Here is a 16,735-nt window from a genome sequence, read left to right as displayed (position 1 = left end):
CCCTTTTCGTGACACAAGCTTAAAAATGACAAACCCATAATAAAATGGTTACTATTCTTGAACCTGTTAGACTACAGGCATAATCCTTGTGTTTTGGGGCCAGTTTGATCTATAACAGGGGAGTATTGGTACCCTTGTATTCTTCCAGAGGTGTCAGATGTTCCCCCTGTTGCTTATTTCATACTTTATTTAGGCATATGGGGATGGGATATGAGATGGGGGGGGGGGGGGGGGGGGGGGTGAAGTAGCAAGTCCTCGTCTTCGTCTTCTTCCCTGAGTAGGCTGTTACTGCTCTCCTCCCCCACTCCGCAGATTGAGGGGGGCCGGAGGGGGGGGGGGGGGAGTGGCATAGGAGAGGGGAAGGGAGGGGGACACAAGTGATGGGGAGAGACACCAAACATAACAAGACATACGTTCAAGACAGTACAAAGACAACTACAACACTAAAGACTTGGCTGTAACAAGAGAAGAGGTTAGCATCAAGATGAACCAAATATTCACTAAAGTGGTATGTGTGTATACGCGCATGTACGTGGGCGTGAGCAGGTTTGTCACTTCCTGTGGAACGTTGGTGGACGTGAGGGGCGCGACAGGGCGTGGCTGGCCCCGCCAACCAGTGGCCCCCAAGCATCGGGCCCCCCGCGCACACCCCGGCCGGGTCCCGGGGCCCCCGCCCCCAGGCGGCCACACGCCCGACCACGCGGGGCCGGCGGCGGGGGCAGGCAGACAGGAACGCCACCCCCCGGGGCGCTACAGGCATAATCCTGGTCTCTCCTGAAAGGTAACCCTTTGGGATTTGTTTTCCAAGAGTCAGAATTATTACGATAACAAAGTTACAGAAGCTCAAACACAGTGAAAGTGGAAGCTTTTTTTCTCACTGAAAATATTTTCATTTTTAACTGGATACAGATAAATGTAGCTCTTGCTGGTGCGCTTAGAAACACAATGGAGCCAAGTGACAAAACTGGACAAATCCCTTTCAAATTTGAGGACAATATCTTCAAAAATGAGCATTCTGCATTATTGTCTAGGCAGTTTTCCAAAAAGGCCATTTGGAGATTCCAAAATGACAAATGGAAACTAAATGATATTATGGGTCTCATGAGGTGTAAATACTGCATTTTGCTTACTAAACTATACAACACCTTTTAGTTTTGGTCAAATACCCAACTCCCATCAACAACTCAAACACATTCCATTTCATGTGCAATTCATTATTCAAAAGCAGGCTGGCCCTTTACTTATAAGCATACTGAATAATAATAAAATATTTAGAGAATGTATTTAGGTGCTCACCGATATATAATGGGTGTAGGCATCGCAAAATATTTATTTTTGTTGTAAAACCTTTTTTGGTAAGTAAGAACTGTTTTTACCGATGCGCAACAGGCTCTGTGTGTATTGAAAATGCTACAGTTTCGTGAGGCAGACAAAAAAATGCTGTGTTGTTTTATGCAGGCCTAACAAATTATACACCGTTGGAAATGTAATGTCATTAGCTAAAATGCTATTTAGTTGTCAGTTCTGAAGCTATACTGAATTTTCTTACACACGGATGGGGGTAACACATTTTCTCTGCAACTATGTTACAATACTGCTCAGAGACAGTTGTACTTAGGCTCATCATGTTCGAGAGAGTCTATACAAAACATAGATAATAGCATTTCAAGTACTTTTGTAGTATCCAATGGAGAAAAGGACAATAATGATAATTGCTCCAGATAAAATTAAACAATGGACGTATGGACGTTTCTCCGAGTTAGTACATTTTTAGAATGAGAAACTTTTATGCATTTGGTCCGCTGGACACTTGTTGTGTAAAGGACACCGACATTTCCTTATTTTGGTAGTATGCGGATTTCCAAAATGCAGAGAATGTGAAGTCTCCCCACGCTCATTTTACCATCAACATGTTACAAAATAAGGAACTGTTGTCACTAAAGCAATGACATCTTAAGATGAGTTTTAACACTTTCAAATGGTATAACCTGTTACCATAGTGATTGAAAATTGCACCCTGAAAAAAACAAATATGAACGCAATAAAGCCCTCACCGGCCCAGTTAAGGGGTTAAAATCAGAACAGTCCTCTGCAGTGGTGTACTTGGATATTGGGGCATCTGCAGTCATGACGCAACCTCTTTGACATAAATAGGTCAGAGAAATAAACAATACAAACTAACTTGCAGGCAAATGCACTGAATCGACCCTTCACGGCATTTCGTTTCTGCAGTTTGTTTACCTTTAAGGGGAACTGGACAGTTCATTTGTTATTGGTTTTCTTTGCAGAGACATTTATATGTGTTTGAAGCCCTGTAAAAGGGATGCAATGAGGAAGGCTAAACCTGTTATCAGCAGCTCATAAAAATCAATACACACTCCCAGGAATAAACACACAGTATTTCCATTCATACACATCACCACTGTTTATACTTGTATATGTCTGAATGCCACAAAATTAAGCATCTGTTTACATGAGAAATTGCAATTAATTAGTAATTTTATTGTGAAGTATGTTCAAACTCATTCATTAAACTCAAAGTGTAAGTTTAATGAACATTAATTATTCAATCATTTTTAAAGGTGAAATTCTACTCGCGCCTTTCAATCAGAACTTTCAATTGCTCAATGGCATTGATAAATATAAATAAGATTAAAGTTTCAGCAAATGTGAATTTGCAATAAACAAAACAATTAAGACCAAATCTGTTTCACAAGCAGAACAGAAATTGAATGGGGTACATTTTTAATATACCACACTATAAAAAGTAGTAGGTTACAAAAGTAAAAACATAAATATGACATACGTATGTTTAAAAAACGATTGAGTCTGGTACAGCTGATCTGCTCTGTCATTGGTCAGTCAATTAACTAAAAGACTGAGAGGTGTTGTACATGGAGTCAATCATTGGCCTAAATGTATCAGAGCTGTTGTACATGGAGTCAATCATTGGACTAAATGTATCAGAGCTGTTGTACATGGAGTCAATCATTGGACTAAATGTATCAGAGCTGTTGTACATGGAGTCAATCATTGGACTAAATGTATCAGAGCTGTTGTACATGGAGTCAATAATTGGACTAAATGGATCAGAGGTGTTGTACATGGAGTCAATCATTGAACTAAATGGATCAGAGGTGTTATATGTGGGGTCAATCATTGGACTAAATGGATCAGAAGTGTTGTACGTGGAGTCAATCAGTGGACTAAATGGATCAGAAGTGTTGTACGTGGAGTCAATCAGTGGACTAAATGTATCAGAGCTGTTGGAGGAGAATAAAGTCTCTAGAACAAAGGGCTCAGGGGTGGTGGGCTCCGTCTCTAGAACAAAGGGCTCAGGGGTGGTTGGCTCCGTCTCTAGAACAAAGGGCTCAGGGGTGGTTGGCTCCGTCTCTAGAACAAAGGGCTCAGGGGTGGTTGGCTCCATCTCTAGAATAAAGGGCTCTGGGATGGGTTCAGTCAAGTCCACAGCCTGGTACTCCAGCTGAAACCCGCCTGCAGTGACTGAAGAGTCTGACAGGAACTTCAGGGTCATGACATTCCCTAGGCAAGAGACAAGATGGAGGACTTTAACACGCAGAACTCCATTCTCAGTAAAAATGACTTTTGAAAGGATAATTTCTCATTTAGTTCTCTTTTCTTACTTATTCTCAAAGGCTGATGATGCCTTTCTTTATACTGATAAGCAGTGAATAATCAGTGAATAAGTTTAGTTGTATACCTGTGCTGAGCAAATCTTCTGGGAGCTCATCACCACAGAATCTGAAAAAAAAAGGTTTCAATGGTTATGCCAAATATTTTGATAACCTCGTATGTGGAGGTCAACTAGTGCTGTTTATCTTCCATTTATTCTACCATGAACAATCTGTTTATCTATGGAAAAAAGAAAAGTATCAGAACTGAACAGCCACCTGACATATAAGCCTCGGAAACAATAACATTCAAAATCACAGGGACATAATTTGTCATTCTGTCAGAGGTAGAGTGGGTTTAAATGAACTAGGATTCCACAGGCTCCTGCTACAATAGTTCCTCTCAGCAATGAGCCAGGAATCCAGAGACCACCAGATACTGTCTGAAATACAAGGTATGAAATAGTCCATGACCAGTCCATCAGCAGTCCACACAGTCGCAGTGCTTCCTGTGCATGTAGGGATATAGCACAGTAGGAACTCTAAAGGCACGCAGTTGGAAATTCCAACTGTGATTGTCTGCTTCTTAGTCTAATCAACTGTTATCGCTTTGGTAAGGGCGGCCTGTAGCGTAGTGGTTAAGGTACATGACTGGGACCCGCAAGGTCGGTGGTTCGATCCGCGGAGTAGCCACAATAAGATCCGCACAGCCGTTGGGCTCTTGAGCAAGGCCCTTAACCCTGCAGCGCTCCAGGGGAGGATTGTCTCCTGCGTAGTCTAATCAACTGTAAGTCGCTTTGGATAAAAGCATCAGATAAATAACATGGAATGGATGTCCAGGTCTCAACAGGGGAGCTCTCACATTCAGAGAAATCTAGTCAACAAGACATCCAATGGTTAATATTGTCTGGGTAGCTAATCCCGTTAAGGTAATGTTCTAGCGCATGGATGGGCCCCCTGACTGACTGTGCCAGGGTTGACTGCGGTTGGCAGTCCTGCAGGGCGATACAACCTCACAATGCAAAAACCAAGAAAATAAGTAAATCTTAAGTGTTTCAGTCTCATATTCAAGCTTATCCAGCAAAATAGTAATATAAATAAGACAAAAAGATTGTCAGTGGGGTCAATGGGGTAGTTTTACTTCTTTCAAGACTTGCCATTGGGGTAAGAATTTCACTTGTCAAGCAAAAAGTAAAACTTGTTTTAAAAGTAGTTAAAACAAGCTAATATTTTCTACTTTTCCACTACTAGCCTTTTACGTCTCAATGCAAGACTAAAACACTTGTTAACCCTTTCAGTCCCAAGAGTGCCATATGGCACTAAAGTGCAACTACCGTAAAATCCACAGTCATATGGCACTCAAGTGTAACTACCGTAAAACCCCAAGAGTGCTACTTAGCACTCTCGACCATATACCTTTCCAACCAATCAAAATTACTGCTAGACTTTTGTTTTGAGCCCGCATTAAACCCCAATGAAATTTTCTCAATTTTCTCAACCAAAGCCCCTTGGGATTTGGGTGGAGACACTTGAAAGGGTTAAGACTGAATTTTTTGCAGTGTAGGTATGGGGGGGTTTCAGCTGGCTGAGAGACTTTCATCATGAACCAGCAACCTCTTCTGACTCACATCTGTCAAAGCCTTGCTTACTAACTGGTGAGATAAGAAGTGTGGCTGACATCATATGCCTAAAAGGAGAGTACAAATGCTTGTCTGCCTGTCCAAAATCCAAAGGTTACGGCAATGAGCTCTGAACAAATAAAACTGGCCATTCCACCCAGAAGAGGGAAAATGGGGGAAAATGCAGAAAAATGTTAAGGTCATTAGAAGTGTTCACCTCCCGGCGAAGCCTGCAACGTCATCATAGCTGTCGTAGATCTCCAGGTAGTCTGCGAGACAGCCGGTGTCATCCTCCACATCAAACTCGAGAAATCGCAAGTGGATCTGCTGTCCGTAGCGCACCCTGATGTGCCAGTAGCAGATCTGCTCGTCCTCATACTCCTCTGGGTACCCTGGCGACTGGATGATCCTCTGCTGGTCTGTTAGGACTCCTCCACACTCTTTAGCTGTGGGGGGGTTACAGGGACGAGACGCCATCAGTGGGGGAGTCACTTTTGTTTTACATTTTACAGATGAAGTCAAATTGGACAATGGAGTTATGTTTTAATGAGCATACCAATCAAAATGTTACATGCCTCATGGCAGAACAGTAATAGTTCTGAACATTAAAAGTAAGGTGTAATGTTGTCATGAGTAAAACATATGTAGCTTGCAGTCTTAGCTTTTCATGGTCTTCCATTTGTCAGCCTGCAGATTTCTATTTGTTTTTGTGTTTTTTAAACAGATGCAAACATTGCGTTGTTGTGTTGTTTCTTGGAAAGTGTTTTCCAACAGGGTTAGAAATAAAATTTTCTAGTAATATTTTCAGGTAAATTTAATTTTTCCAAATACCTAATACATAATGTAGTTCTAATATTTACAGTTCTTTATTACATTTATGCCACAGCCTCTGGGTAAAAGAAACATGTTTAATGAGTTTATTATATGGGATTTAGAGACAATTATAAACAAAATGATAAACTATCAATAATTTATGTTATAAATGATAAACAATTACAAACAAAACATTATAGTCCAATGACTTAAAAAGTGATTGGGGTAAACGAGCATGTGGTGAGACTTTGTTTGCCACAGCTCCGGGTCTCTGCTCTGTGAAACCAGTGCCAGACGCTGACCCAAAAAGCAGCTCTACAGAGCCATTCTTGGCATGACTGACCCTTGGAAGATACATCCTGAAACCAGACCAAAACCCTTTGCAGCACTATTCATCAGGGACTTCTGATGAATAGTGGCCCATCACCAAGGCAGTGCAGTAGTTTTTGCGTTATTCTCGGCAGATTACATCGCTGTAGGAGGCTGGGGCAGTGACGTGTCACCTCCCACTGCCACAAACCCCACCCCCCGTTACCCACAATCCCACAGTGCTCACCGGTGGGGTTGTAGCAGAAGACATCCCACCTCTCGCTCTTGTTCAGCCTGTAGCCATAGTCGACGATGCCAATTTTGCCAAAGCCGCAGTTGGAGCCGGGCTTGACAATGGGGTAACCCACGCGGCCTCGATCGAACCAGCCCGCGGAACAAACATGGAGCCCTGTTGTAGGATGGGGGGGGGAGGTTAATGGCTTCCACATTCAGTAAGGTTAAACCCATTTCTCAGATTACCATCACCATATACACATTTCTGTCTCACTAGAAACACATGGCATGATATGCATACCCTATAGGGTTACACACACATTAGTAATAATGTCAACAGATTTGTCATTCGTATGTAATATGATGCCATTATTATATCTGCGGGGCGAGGAGGTGACAAAGTCTTTTATAAACAGAAGCATTATAATGCTCAGTATTTGCACTCTTTAGTGTAAATGGTTCAAACACAAAAAGTGTGAATGTTATCTCCTGTTATACTCTAGCACCCACAGCCAGGAAGTAAAACCAGAGCCCCCAAGAAAAACATGCAGCCAGACAGAGACAGAGTGACATTATTAATCAATCACGCACGTCCAAACCAAAACATTCGCTCATTAAAGAGCAGGGCTAAACCACAGAAGGAGGTCTACAATACTGGTAGGGTATTGTGCATTTTTAGGCTGGAGGAAACCCTGGGGAGAAAGGAGGATGGCTCCAGACATGTTTCTGATAGATGGTTTAGGAACAAAGAAAACCTTTCTGGAAGCATATTCCCCAGGCTGCTCTTTCTCTGCTCTCTGCAGGCCAGTAAACTCCATAGCGAATCGCTGAGTTATTGGTGGAAGTGCAAGATTAACCTACATGACTGGATAACTTACATAGCAGGATTTACTCCCGAACTTCCCTGGGGAAGCTATTTCTTTTCTAGGGGGGTGTCGGGGAGTGTGGTGGTATGGGAGAGTAGTTTGGAAGTGATCGGGTGGAGGGGTGTACGTGAAAGAGGGTGTGTCGGCATATATGGGGTGTGTAGGTGTGTGAGCGGAGTGTGTAGACATGAGAGGAGTGTATCATAGGAGTGTGTAGGTGTGTATGTCACAGGAGTGTGTAGGTGTGTATGTCACAGGAGTGTGTAGGTGTGTATGTCACAGGAGTGTGTAGGTGTGTGAGAGGAGTCTGTAGGTATGTGAGAGGGGTGTGTAGGTATGTGAGAGGGGTGTGTAGGTATGTGAGGGGGTGTGTAGATGTGAGGAGTGTGTAGGTGAGTGAGAGGGGTGTGTAGGTGTGTGAGAGGGATGTGTAGGTGTGTGAGAGTGGTGTGTAGGTGTGTGAGAGGAGTCTGTAGGTGTGTGAGAGGGATGTGTAGGTGTGTGAGAGGGATGTGTAGGTGTGTGAGAGTGGTGTGTAGGTGTGTGAGAGGGTGTGTAGATGTGAGGAGTGTGTAGGTGACACATGAGTGTGTAGGTGTGTGAGAGGGGTGTGTAGGTGTGTGAGAGGGATGTGTAGGTGTGTGAGAGTGGTGTGTAGGTGTGTGAGAGGGGTGTGTAGGTGTGTGAGAGGGGTGTGTAGGTGTGAGATGGTTGGCAGTACTGACCTATTTGCCGGGCTGCCTCCAACTGCTCGTAGGTGGCCAGTTTTCCCCCCTCATATTTGCACACTGCTTTGGCCTCCACGTAGGTCAGCTGGTACCTCCCTTTGCGCGATTCACGGTGGTACACCCCAGCTGCTTGTTCTAAAGAGAGATTATTATTATTATTATTGTTCATATTAACCAAAGTTACCTTATTAATTCAGTTAATACATTTAACCATGCAGGTTCTCATTTGCAGTGGTGACCCAAAACATCAGAATGGGCAGAGAACACCAGGAATTGAGTAGCCAATCAGGTGCAGGGGACATGATGAGGCAGCAACCAGAAGAGAGAGTTTTGTTTGGACCACGATACTGGAGTTACCACACCTGCCCTTCTGAAAATTGCCACAAGCTTTTCAATTACCAGTGAGTCAGGCCCTTAAAAATTAAAAATTTCCAGAGGAAGATTGCCTCTTACTGGCCGACTAGCACTACTTCCAGCAGCAAGTTAATTCTCTTCAACTTCAGCCCAGCAGGTTGCCCATCCAAGTACTAGCCAAACCCAGCCCAGCTTACCTTCAGCAGTCAGGTCCTACTGTATAAACCTCAGAAGCACAGAGAGCACAGTGGCGCAGCTGCTAGTACAGAGAGAGATCTATATCACCTTAAAAGCTCTCCGCTTCACTTGGATGAGAACTTAAACAAGAGCACTGTACAACATCTGGGCTTGCATCCAGAAGTGACTGCAATCTCTGGGCTATTCCCGCAAAGGCAGGCCATCAGTCACTATACGCCTTTGTTTGAACAAGGTAGGATTGCGCAAATTTTCAAACCTACAGCAAATGGGTTGATGCGCCAATCTTTATTCTTAATGATCCCATTTTCCCCTCCCTGTGGTCACAACGTGCTGGCACCTCAGAACTGTGACTGCAGGACAATATGGACAAGGTCATGCCATACAGTAAACAAGTTTCTTATGGATTCCAGATGTGTGCTCCAGGCATGTTTTGCTCATTAAGTGTATCAGACAACCTCGGCAATCCATTAAAATGGTTTATGGCTAGAGCCAATTTTGTTTTCACTCCATTAAATGGTAAACTCCAGATTACCCCCCTGCTTTAGTACAGTGGCTATGGGCATGGACAGAAGGACAGTTCTCACTGGAACAAAATGTTCTCATAACATTCTGTATATATCACATATCCTAGTCCAGGGCATACTATTGTCAATCTGTTAATCTCTAAGTGAACCTCCCTGAGTGAGTTCCCAGACTGTACGCACTACATTCACAGTCTTTATGTGCAGCACAGTCTATTCACATTACACACATCAATCCATACACATGCTGCAGTGTGTACACACCTCACACTACACACAACAGCCTGAATGTACATCACAGTCAGCACACAAAGAACAGTCTATAGCCGGCACTGCATAGAGCAGTCAGTACACACAACACAGTCTACACACACACAGCCCAAGAGATCAGTGGATCTAGCTGGGCTGCTCACATTTCCACCTTCAATTATAATAGTCTTCTCCATTAGTTCTACTCTTCAAATGAACAGACACCCAACACAAAACTACTGTACAGCACTGCAGACGTATCCTGTGAATGTTATATTTTAACTAAGAAGCAGACCTCTCAATTAGTGCATCCACAACCAATGATTTTCTTTCTACAGAAAGCTCACCTGTGAGGGGATGACATTGCCTGCACTATCCACTCATTACAGAGGTTCTGTGCAGTGCACTAGCCTCTCGCCCCAATGACACGTTCACAACGCGCGTTACACGTAAGTAGCATTTAAATGCAGGGGAAATGAATAGGGCCGCTTCATAAATGATGTTATGCGTTTAGTCTGGGCATGTGGATGTGACTGTTCCCAGTTCAGTCGTTCTGTTGATATATAGACAATAAGCTGGTTTAGAAACATTGCAGCAAATGCATCCTACTATTCCACATTACATAGGATAAAGAAACAGAAACTGCATTCGAGAATCACAAAATATATCCTAGCATCAATTTTCCAACAATATAAATTCTGACTTATGGTCTGGAAACTGCGAGTGAGCAGGAAATGCAGAATGACAACAATAATAACAATAATAATAATAATAATTCTACTGCTAGCCTACTACTACTATTACTATTACTATTACTACTCATCACCATCTTTCAGAATTTGACCAGAACACTGGGGTTTAAAAAAAAAAGCTCTTTCAACGTGGTAGTGCTAGATGACCTATCATGACGACAGAACCTTTATTTTTTTTGCCTAAAGGAGCCTCCAACATAACTGCACGAGACTGCGTCGCCTCTTCTACGTGATTCAGAGGAATGACTACCCCCAACTGGCCAATACCACCAATTTCAACAACTTTTTTCAGGAGTTCTCCCATCCGCATGACTTACTACAAAGCCCAGACTCAGGACGGTTTCAGATATCGCCTAGAAAAGGCAACTGGGTGGCCTGGCATTTTATTAGAGAATGAAATGTTTGATAGTTAACCCAGCTAAATAGAAAAACATTTGGAAGTAGGCTACTTGTCTATTTAATGCTGTTTCCTGCGAACTCGATTTCAGACACAGGATCTCTTCCATCACTGTGACTAAATGTTGCAATATTAAGTTAGTGGCCATAAATCATTTTGCGAAATTAAAAACGTACGCCACGTTATGAAAGTAGGCTAGAGGTCTAAACTGATAAATCGACTTCAAATGATAAAAGTTCGTTCCAGTCGGCAGTTTTTCTTCTTTCTTTTCTTTTTTAAGCCGGGGCTTACCCAGCCATATGGAGTTGTGTAGTATTCCATTTTTGTAGCCCCACGCCTGCGTCTCCTCCAGGACGAAGCAGGCGGTGCAGATGAGTCCGAACAGGAGCATCCCTACGTCTCGCGCCGCGTACAGGGGGAACTCCAGTGCTCGCGCTGTGCCCGAGGCCAATCTGGCGTCCAGACTTTTATAGCCGCGCTGCCTGCTGGTGGACTCCGTGAGGTCAGGCGACGTTTCTCAAAACAAGGAATTTCCTGCAGAGTCAACAAGGAATTTCCAACACAGCTCTGTGACAAGGAGTGAGAAAGAAAGAAAGAAAAGAAAAAAAACACGTTGCAACCATCTCGATGGTTGTAACCCCCTCGAAGGATAGTGGTGACGAGTAATGCTAATGAAATCTAGCCAACTAGCGTATCGTTCCAGAGGATTGGTTTCGCAACGTTTCCTAGTTCAGCTTTCACAATCGGTAGCTTATCGGTAATATATGTTGGACGGTACTATTTGAACTAAGTATATGCGTTTTAAATAATAAAGCAGTAGCCTACTCCATTTATATTTTTTGCATTTTTCCTTTTCATGAGCTTGGAAAAGTCATGATGCCTCAGAAGATTTATTTCTGTAGCCTATTCCAATTAGCATATACTCAAAATACGTCCTGATCTACTTTGAAATATGTTTGCCTGATGTGATAAAAGCATCAATGTTCAATGAAGACTCTTGCAAAGGAAGCTGGACTTAACTCTAGTGGTTAAAAGGCTAAGCTTAATTACAATGCTACTATACTTCGGTGAAAGTAAATTATGGTAGGGTACTTTATAAGATAAGCTTTGACATTTTATTTCATGGGTTGTTCTATTCCAGTATAAACTATGCCATTTTTATACGGACTTTACTTGCACAGCAAACCTGATTATTGAAAGCAGCCTAATCAGTTTATGCCCGTATTTGTATTGCTACATATGCATAAGCAATGCAATTGCTCCAACATCTTCCATTTACATCATTATTTCCACGATATGCATTATGCTCAGAAACTGTGTTCATGCCAGCCATGCTTTTTTCATCTGGGATCAGCTTCCACCAGACATGTGCGTTTCAAAAGGCTGAAAGAAATTAACTTGATAGTTCCACAGAAAGTGAGGTAACATGCATGCGAAATCCCTTTGTCATCAGCAGGGAAAAGCCAAAGAATTGTCAATTGAGAAGAGACCGATGGTAATAGTCTGGTAATGGGCAAAAAAAATACAAAAATAAATAAAGTGAATCATGTGGTACCACTTCCAAACATGCCAGGAAGAGGACGCAAGTGCATGTTGTCCCCACAGATGGCGAGGAAGATGATGAGGGAGGTTAAAAAGAACCCAAGGATCACAGTTTCAGAATTGCACAGGTTGCATCTTGGGGTCACAAAGCCTCAAAAATAACCAAAATATGGCACCTCCATAACAAACTCTTTGAAAGGGTGGCACGAAGACAGCTCTTAAGGAGCACAATAAATAAAACCAAGCATCTGGAGTGTGCCAAGTGCCAGTTATGATTGGAAGAAAGGGCTTTGGTCAGATGAGACCATACCCTCCCACTGGAGGCGCTTCCAGCGACGTGACCCTCCATAGTGACGGAACCCCTCCAACCTCTACTACCCCCCGCTGACCCCCTGTGAGGACTTCACGGGGGGCTATGGAACTGCCAGTCTACCATGAGAAAGGCTGTCTTCATTACTGCTCATGGCTCTCCCCTGTCTCTACAGTTCGTCGTCCTTACAGAGACCCGGATCATACCTGATAACATCGCCTCTCCCACCGCCCTTCCTCTCTCAGGCCCCGTCCGGCTGTGGTGGTGGTACAGGTGTGTTGATCTCCCCCTCCTGGAAATGATGATTTCCACCTCCTCAACCTATTTTTATCCACTTTTGAATACCGCTCTGTCCGTTAAATTCTATATTGTTGTTGTTTATCGTCCTCCAGGTCCCCTGGGAAGTTTCCTCGGTGAGTTTGACACCCTACTCAGCTCGTTCCCAAAGGACGACACCCCGCTAATCCTCCTGGGAGATTTCGATACCCACCAGGAAGCCTCCCAGTCTTCCCTCTGCTACTCCAGTCCTTCGCCCTCTATCTGAAATACTCTCCCCCAACCTGACAATTTACACAGCGCTACTGTATTTTCAAAATACAAAATGGCCTAATGTATTTTTTAAAACAGTGTAATGACCACCACGTTGTGGATTATTCTTTACATAAATGGTAAATGGTTGGCATTTATATAGCGCCTTTATCCAAAGCGCTGTACAATTGATGCTTCTCATTCACCCATTCATACACACACTGACAGCAATTGGCTGCCATGCAAGGCACCAACCTGCTCGTCAGGAGCATTTGGGGGTTAGGTGTCTTGCTCAGGGACATTTCGACACAGCCCGGGCGGGGGATCGAACCGGCAACCCTCCGACTGCCAGACTTACTGCCTGAGCCATGTCGCCCCCATAATAATAATAATCATAATCATAATCATAATAATAATATGTTTTATCTCAAAGCAGTATAGCCTATATAAATGATATTAAACAAGTCAATGTTTAAAATAGTTTAGCAAGGCTAAAAAAAATCAGGGATACTAACACTGAGGGGTATACTGTATAATAGATAATCAGTTGTGGGTAATTAGTAACAGTCCTATGTTGATTTTCCCTTTGCGGTCTCAGAACACAGTCACTGTGTTTCATGGGGTGTTTTTTGAAGAACAAAGAGAGTTTCCTTGGTCATTCTGGTTTGCGTGAATTTTTTCACGTAATATACAGTACACCAGACCGTGGGAGTAAACCTGGCCCTGAATGGAGGGGAATGAGCCAGCTGTGTAAGAATGACACGGCACTACTCACATCCCTGCGTTGGTCTGGAAGGCGAATATTAAGCTGTACTGCGATTTCTGAGAATTAGGCCTATGCTGTATCACTTGATTATCCAGACAGCTGTGAAGTCAGCACATGAAGGCTAAATGCAATCTTATAAGCAAAGAGACTGTAGAGGCACAGTCAGGGGTTTGGGCAGAGGCACTGTCTGGGGTTTTGGGAGGCTGGGGGGAGGGTATTACAATGATTCCAAGGACCCTGACTGACAGATAGCTTAAATTAGAATATAGGATTTTCTAGGGGCCCAATGTGAAATGTTTTCATGACGTCCAAAATCCCTGGTGACACCCCTGGTTGTCCACAGACCAAGGTTATATGCTATGCTAAGGGTAAAACCTGTGGGATTTCTGAATTTTGACAGCTGACTATCTAGGAGTTCTGCGTAGTTATGTTGTATTATCCCACAAACACCAATACTTCTGCAATTCTTCTTGCAGTTTTTTCCTCGTCAGGATGGGACCAAGTCAGTCGTCTTTACACACGTGAAAGGAACAACAGTTGCTACTGACAACTTTCCTTCCTACAAATTTCACTTTATTGCCTGCTATATGTATGCGAGAGCTTTCTTGGATTAGCATTTTTTAAGGAATTGGACAAAACCTAGTAACCAATAACCATGAATCCTGAGAATTACCAGCTTCCCACAATCTGCTGCACTTGAATAATTTAATTCGAGCAGAGGAATTGAGTTTAATCGATTTCTATGCCTAAATTCTCTCGCTCAGTCCTATCTTTTATTGTCTGTGTGTCTTGGCTGGAAATGATATTTAAATGGAGAACTGTCTTCACTTATTTTGCTGGAATAGCATTCAGCTCTTTATTAAAAACCATATGGTTTTCTGCTCTCTTTTTTGTTTCAGCATGTAGATAAATGTACTCTTTGTTCCCTCTGCCCTCAACGAAGACATCTGGACAACATGAGCATTAGTAAATACTTGCAGATTCTCCATTTAAATTACTCATGAAAAGTAAAGATTTTCTGGTTTGTTTGGTAGCTTTGCACCGGTAAAACTGTACAAGATACAAGAAATAGATTTGATCACATTTTTCTGCCTTATTTAAATCTTGGATTTAAAGTGACATGAAGAAATTGAGTGTTCCCATACAGTATACAGTTAAAAGAAATAGGCAGATTATTTTGTATGTTTGCACTCTTATTAATCAAGATAAATAAATGGACACTTAGCAGTGTTTGCTTGCAGCTTCCTCTACAGCCTTTCATGCTCAACAGCTGCTGCTTTAATCATTTTAGTACTATTTTGTTACAGTACTATGGAGGTTTTCAGATATTGTAACCTGTAATATAAACCAGGGGTGGGCAATTCCATAAGGGCAGTGAGTATATATGTGTTTCTTTCCACCTGCCTCAATAAGATAATCATTAGGTTTGCTGGTTCATTCATAAAAATGTTTTTTAAGCCATGATTCATGAATATATTTTGTTCAAATAGTTAAAAGGCAACATAACTGAGAGCAGAAGTTGGCATAAACCTCAGAAACAAATCAAGCCACCCCCCCCATATAAACCATACTCTTCTGCCGCACTTGAAACATATGACTAACAGGAAGACAGAAAGATAGAACATGCTTAAATAGAAGTACTTCTGTATATCAATGATTAACTGAAAGAGCCAGACAAATTGACATACATCAGTATGGATACAATCATCCCAAACGTTACAGCAGTTTAGTGGTTTCCTTTTCCAAGGCTGGGCCGTCATGGCATAATTAGCCCACTTAAAATGACACAAGTCTGGGGGAGGACAGGATAAGGGAGCTTTTGTTCCCTGCTGTTTTTACTGTGCTGTTGTTCTATGACATCACTTCCTGTGATGGGCGGGTGCCAAGCTGAAGGTGGCTTACTTGTTGGGTGGAAAGACTCCCACGGTTTGGCCCCATGATTCACGCACAGACTCGAACAGGGAGGTGGGGCCTCCGTGTCTATGGGCACATCAGTTAACTTGATCCAGCCGCTGGACTTGGACGTCCCAGCATACACTATGCGTCTCCCTCCTCTTCATCTGGTTCCCAGCACATGATGAATCTCCTCTGTCCACATGGCCAATCCTGCTGCTCTTTTTCCTGCTGCTCTGCTGCCACACAATTCTCTGATTAAATAACCGTACGTAGGTGTACAGATGCTCCTAATAAAGAGCTTACTGAGTGTTTTCTCTACATCCATCACAGTTGCTAAAGAAGCCTTTTCCAAGAAACCCAAACTGTTTTCTTAATTTCTCCTCCCTCCTAAACCCCCCACTTGTGATGTATCCCATCTGCTAATAAACCGAAACAAATGACAAGGCTACATGAGTTGAATTGCCTGCTCTCCCCATCTTACTCTCTTATATTATTAAACGAGCAGCCTGTGATCTGGACTGTGTCCCACCCCCTCTCTTTCAACCAGTCTCTTCTCATCGCATCTCACTTTCACAAATCTCTTCCTTTGTTCATGCGTGCTCCTCCTCTGGGTGTTTTCCTGTTGCCCTCAGGCATGGAGTGCAGCTCTCTTTAAGAAGCTCCCCAATGATCTATAACTAGTGCCTAGGGTTGGTGATATGTTCCATATTTCCGTTATATTTCAATGAGAGGATATGTTTGCTGAGTCTTTCTCAGCTGTGCTCTGAAAGAAAACCCAATCCATTGAGCCTGAAGCTTTTCCTTCATTTTCAGCCTTGAAAAGATTCTTTCCAAATGGGCTGTAGTGACAAAAAGCATTAAAAAACAGGAAGAAGTTTTTGAACACATGGAAAGAATTCTTCACTGCAGCCATTTAATGCATTGGACATTTTGGAATTTTTGTGGGGGTGTTTAAACACAACCTTCCCACATCACTGTTGCCACAACTACACCGCGGGGGAGATAAATGCTCTGATTTTGG

General features: G+C 42.9%; 1 protein-coding gene and 1 long non-coding RNA gene across 2 annotated transcripts; one reads left to right on the top strand and one right to left on the bottom strand.

The window, feature by feature from the left end:
* Positions 1 to 2,439: 2,439 nt before the first annotated feature.
* tnfaip6 (tumor necrosis factor, alpha-induced protein 6) lies at positions 2,440 to 11,413 on the bottom strand. Its single transcript, XM_061227012.1, has 6 exons — positions 10,964 to 11,413; positions 8,199 to 8,336; positions 6,621 to 6,782; positions 5,469 to 5,697; positions 3,722 to 3,762; positions 2,440 to 3,543 (listed from the first exon to the last, which is right to left on the bottom strand). The coding sequence occupies exons 1-6, from the start codon at positions 11,061 to 11,063 to the stop codon at positions 2,867 to 2,869; spliced, it is 1,347 nt and encodes a 448-aa protein (XP_061082996.1). The 5' UTR covers positions 11,064 to 11,413; the 3' UTR covers positions 2,440 to 2,866.
* LOC133116980 (uncharacterized) lies at positions 9,857 to 16,104 on the top strand. The gene is made up of 3 exons (XR_009705914.1): positions 9,857 to 9,972; positions 12,700 to 12,797; positions 12,917 to 16,104. It is a non-coding gene; the product is annotated as an uncharacterized LOC133116980 (long non-coding RNA).
* Positions 16,105 to 16,735: the final 631 nt, after the last annotated feature.

Source organism: Conger conger, chromosome 17 (genome assembly GCF_963514075.1).
Source record: "Conger conger chromosome 17, fConCon1.1, whole genome shotgun sequence".
In the NCBI taxonomy this organism is placed as follows: Eukaryota; Metazoa; Chordata; class Actinopteri; order Anguilliformes; family Congridae; genus Conger; species Conger conger.
Note: the sequence above shows the minus strand (reverse complement) of the source record. Positions and strands in the feature narration are given on the sequence as shown.

Bases quoted from the DNA above. Each gene is read 5' to 3' on its own strand.
- tnfaip6 (XM_061227012.1), bottom strand. From the start codon at position 11,063: ATGCTCCTGTTCGGACTCATCTGCACCGCCTGCTTCGTCCTGGAGGAG. The intron at 8,337-10,963 runs GTAAGCCCCGGC...ATCTCTCTTTAG, and splicing joins ACACAACTCCATATGGCTGG to AACAAGCAGCTGGGGTGTAC. The intron at 3,544-3,721 runs GTATACAACTAA...TCTCTTGCCTAG, and splicing joins AGAAGATTTGCTCAGCACAG to GGAATGTCATGACCCTGAAG.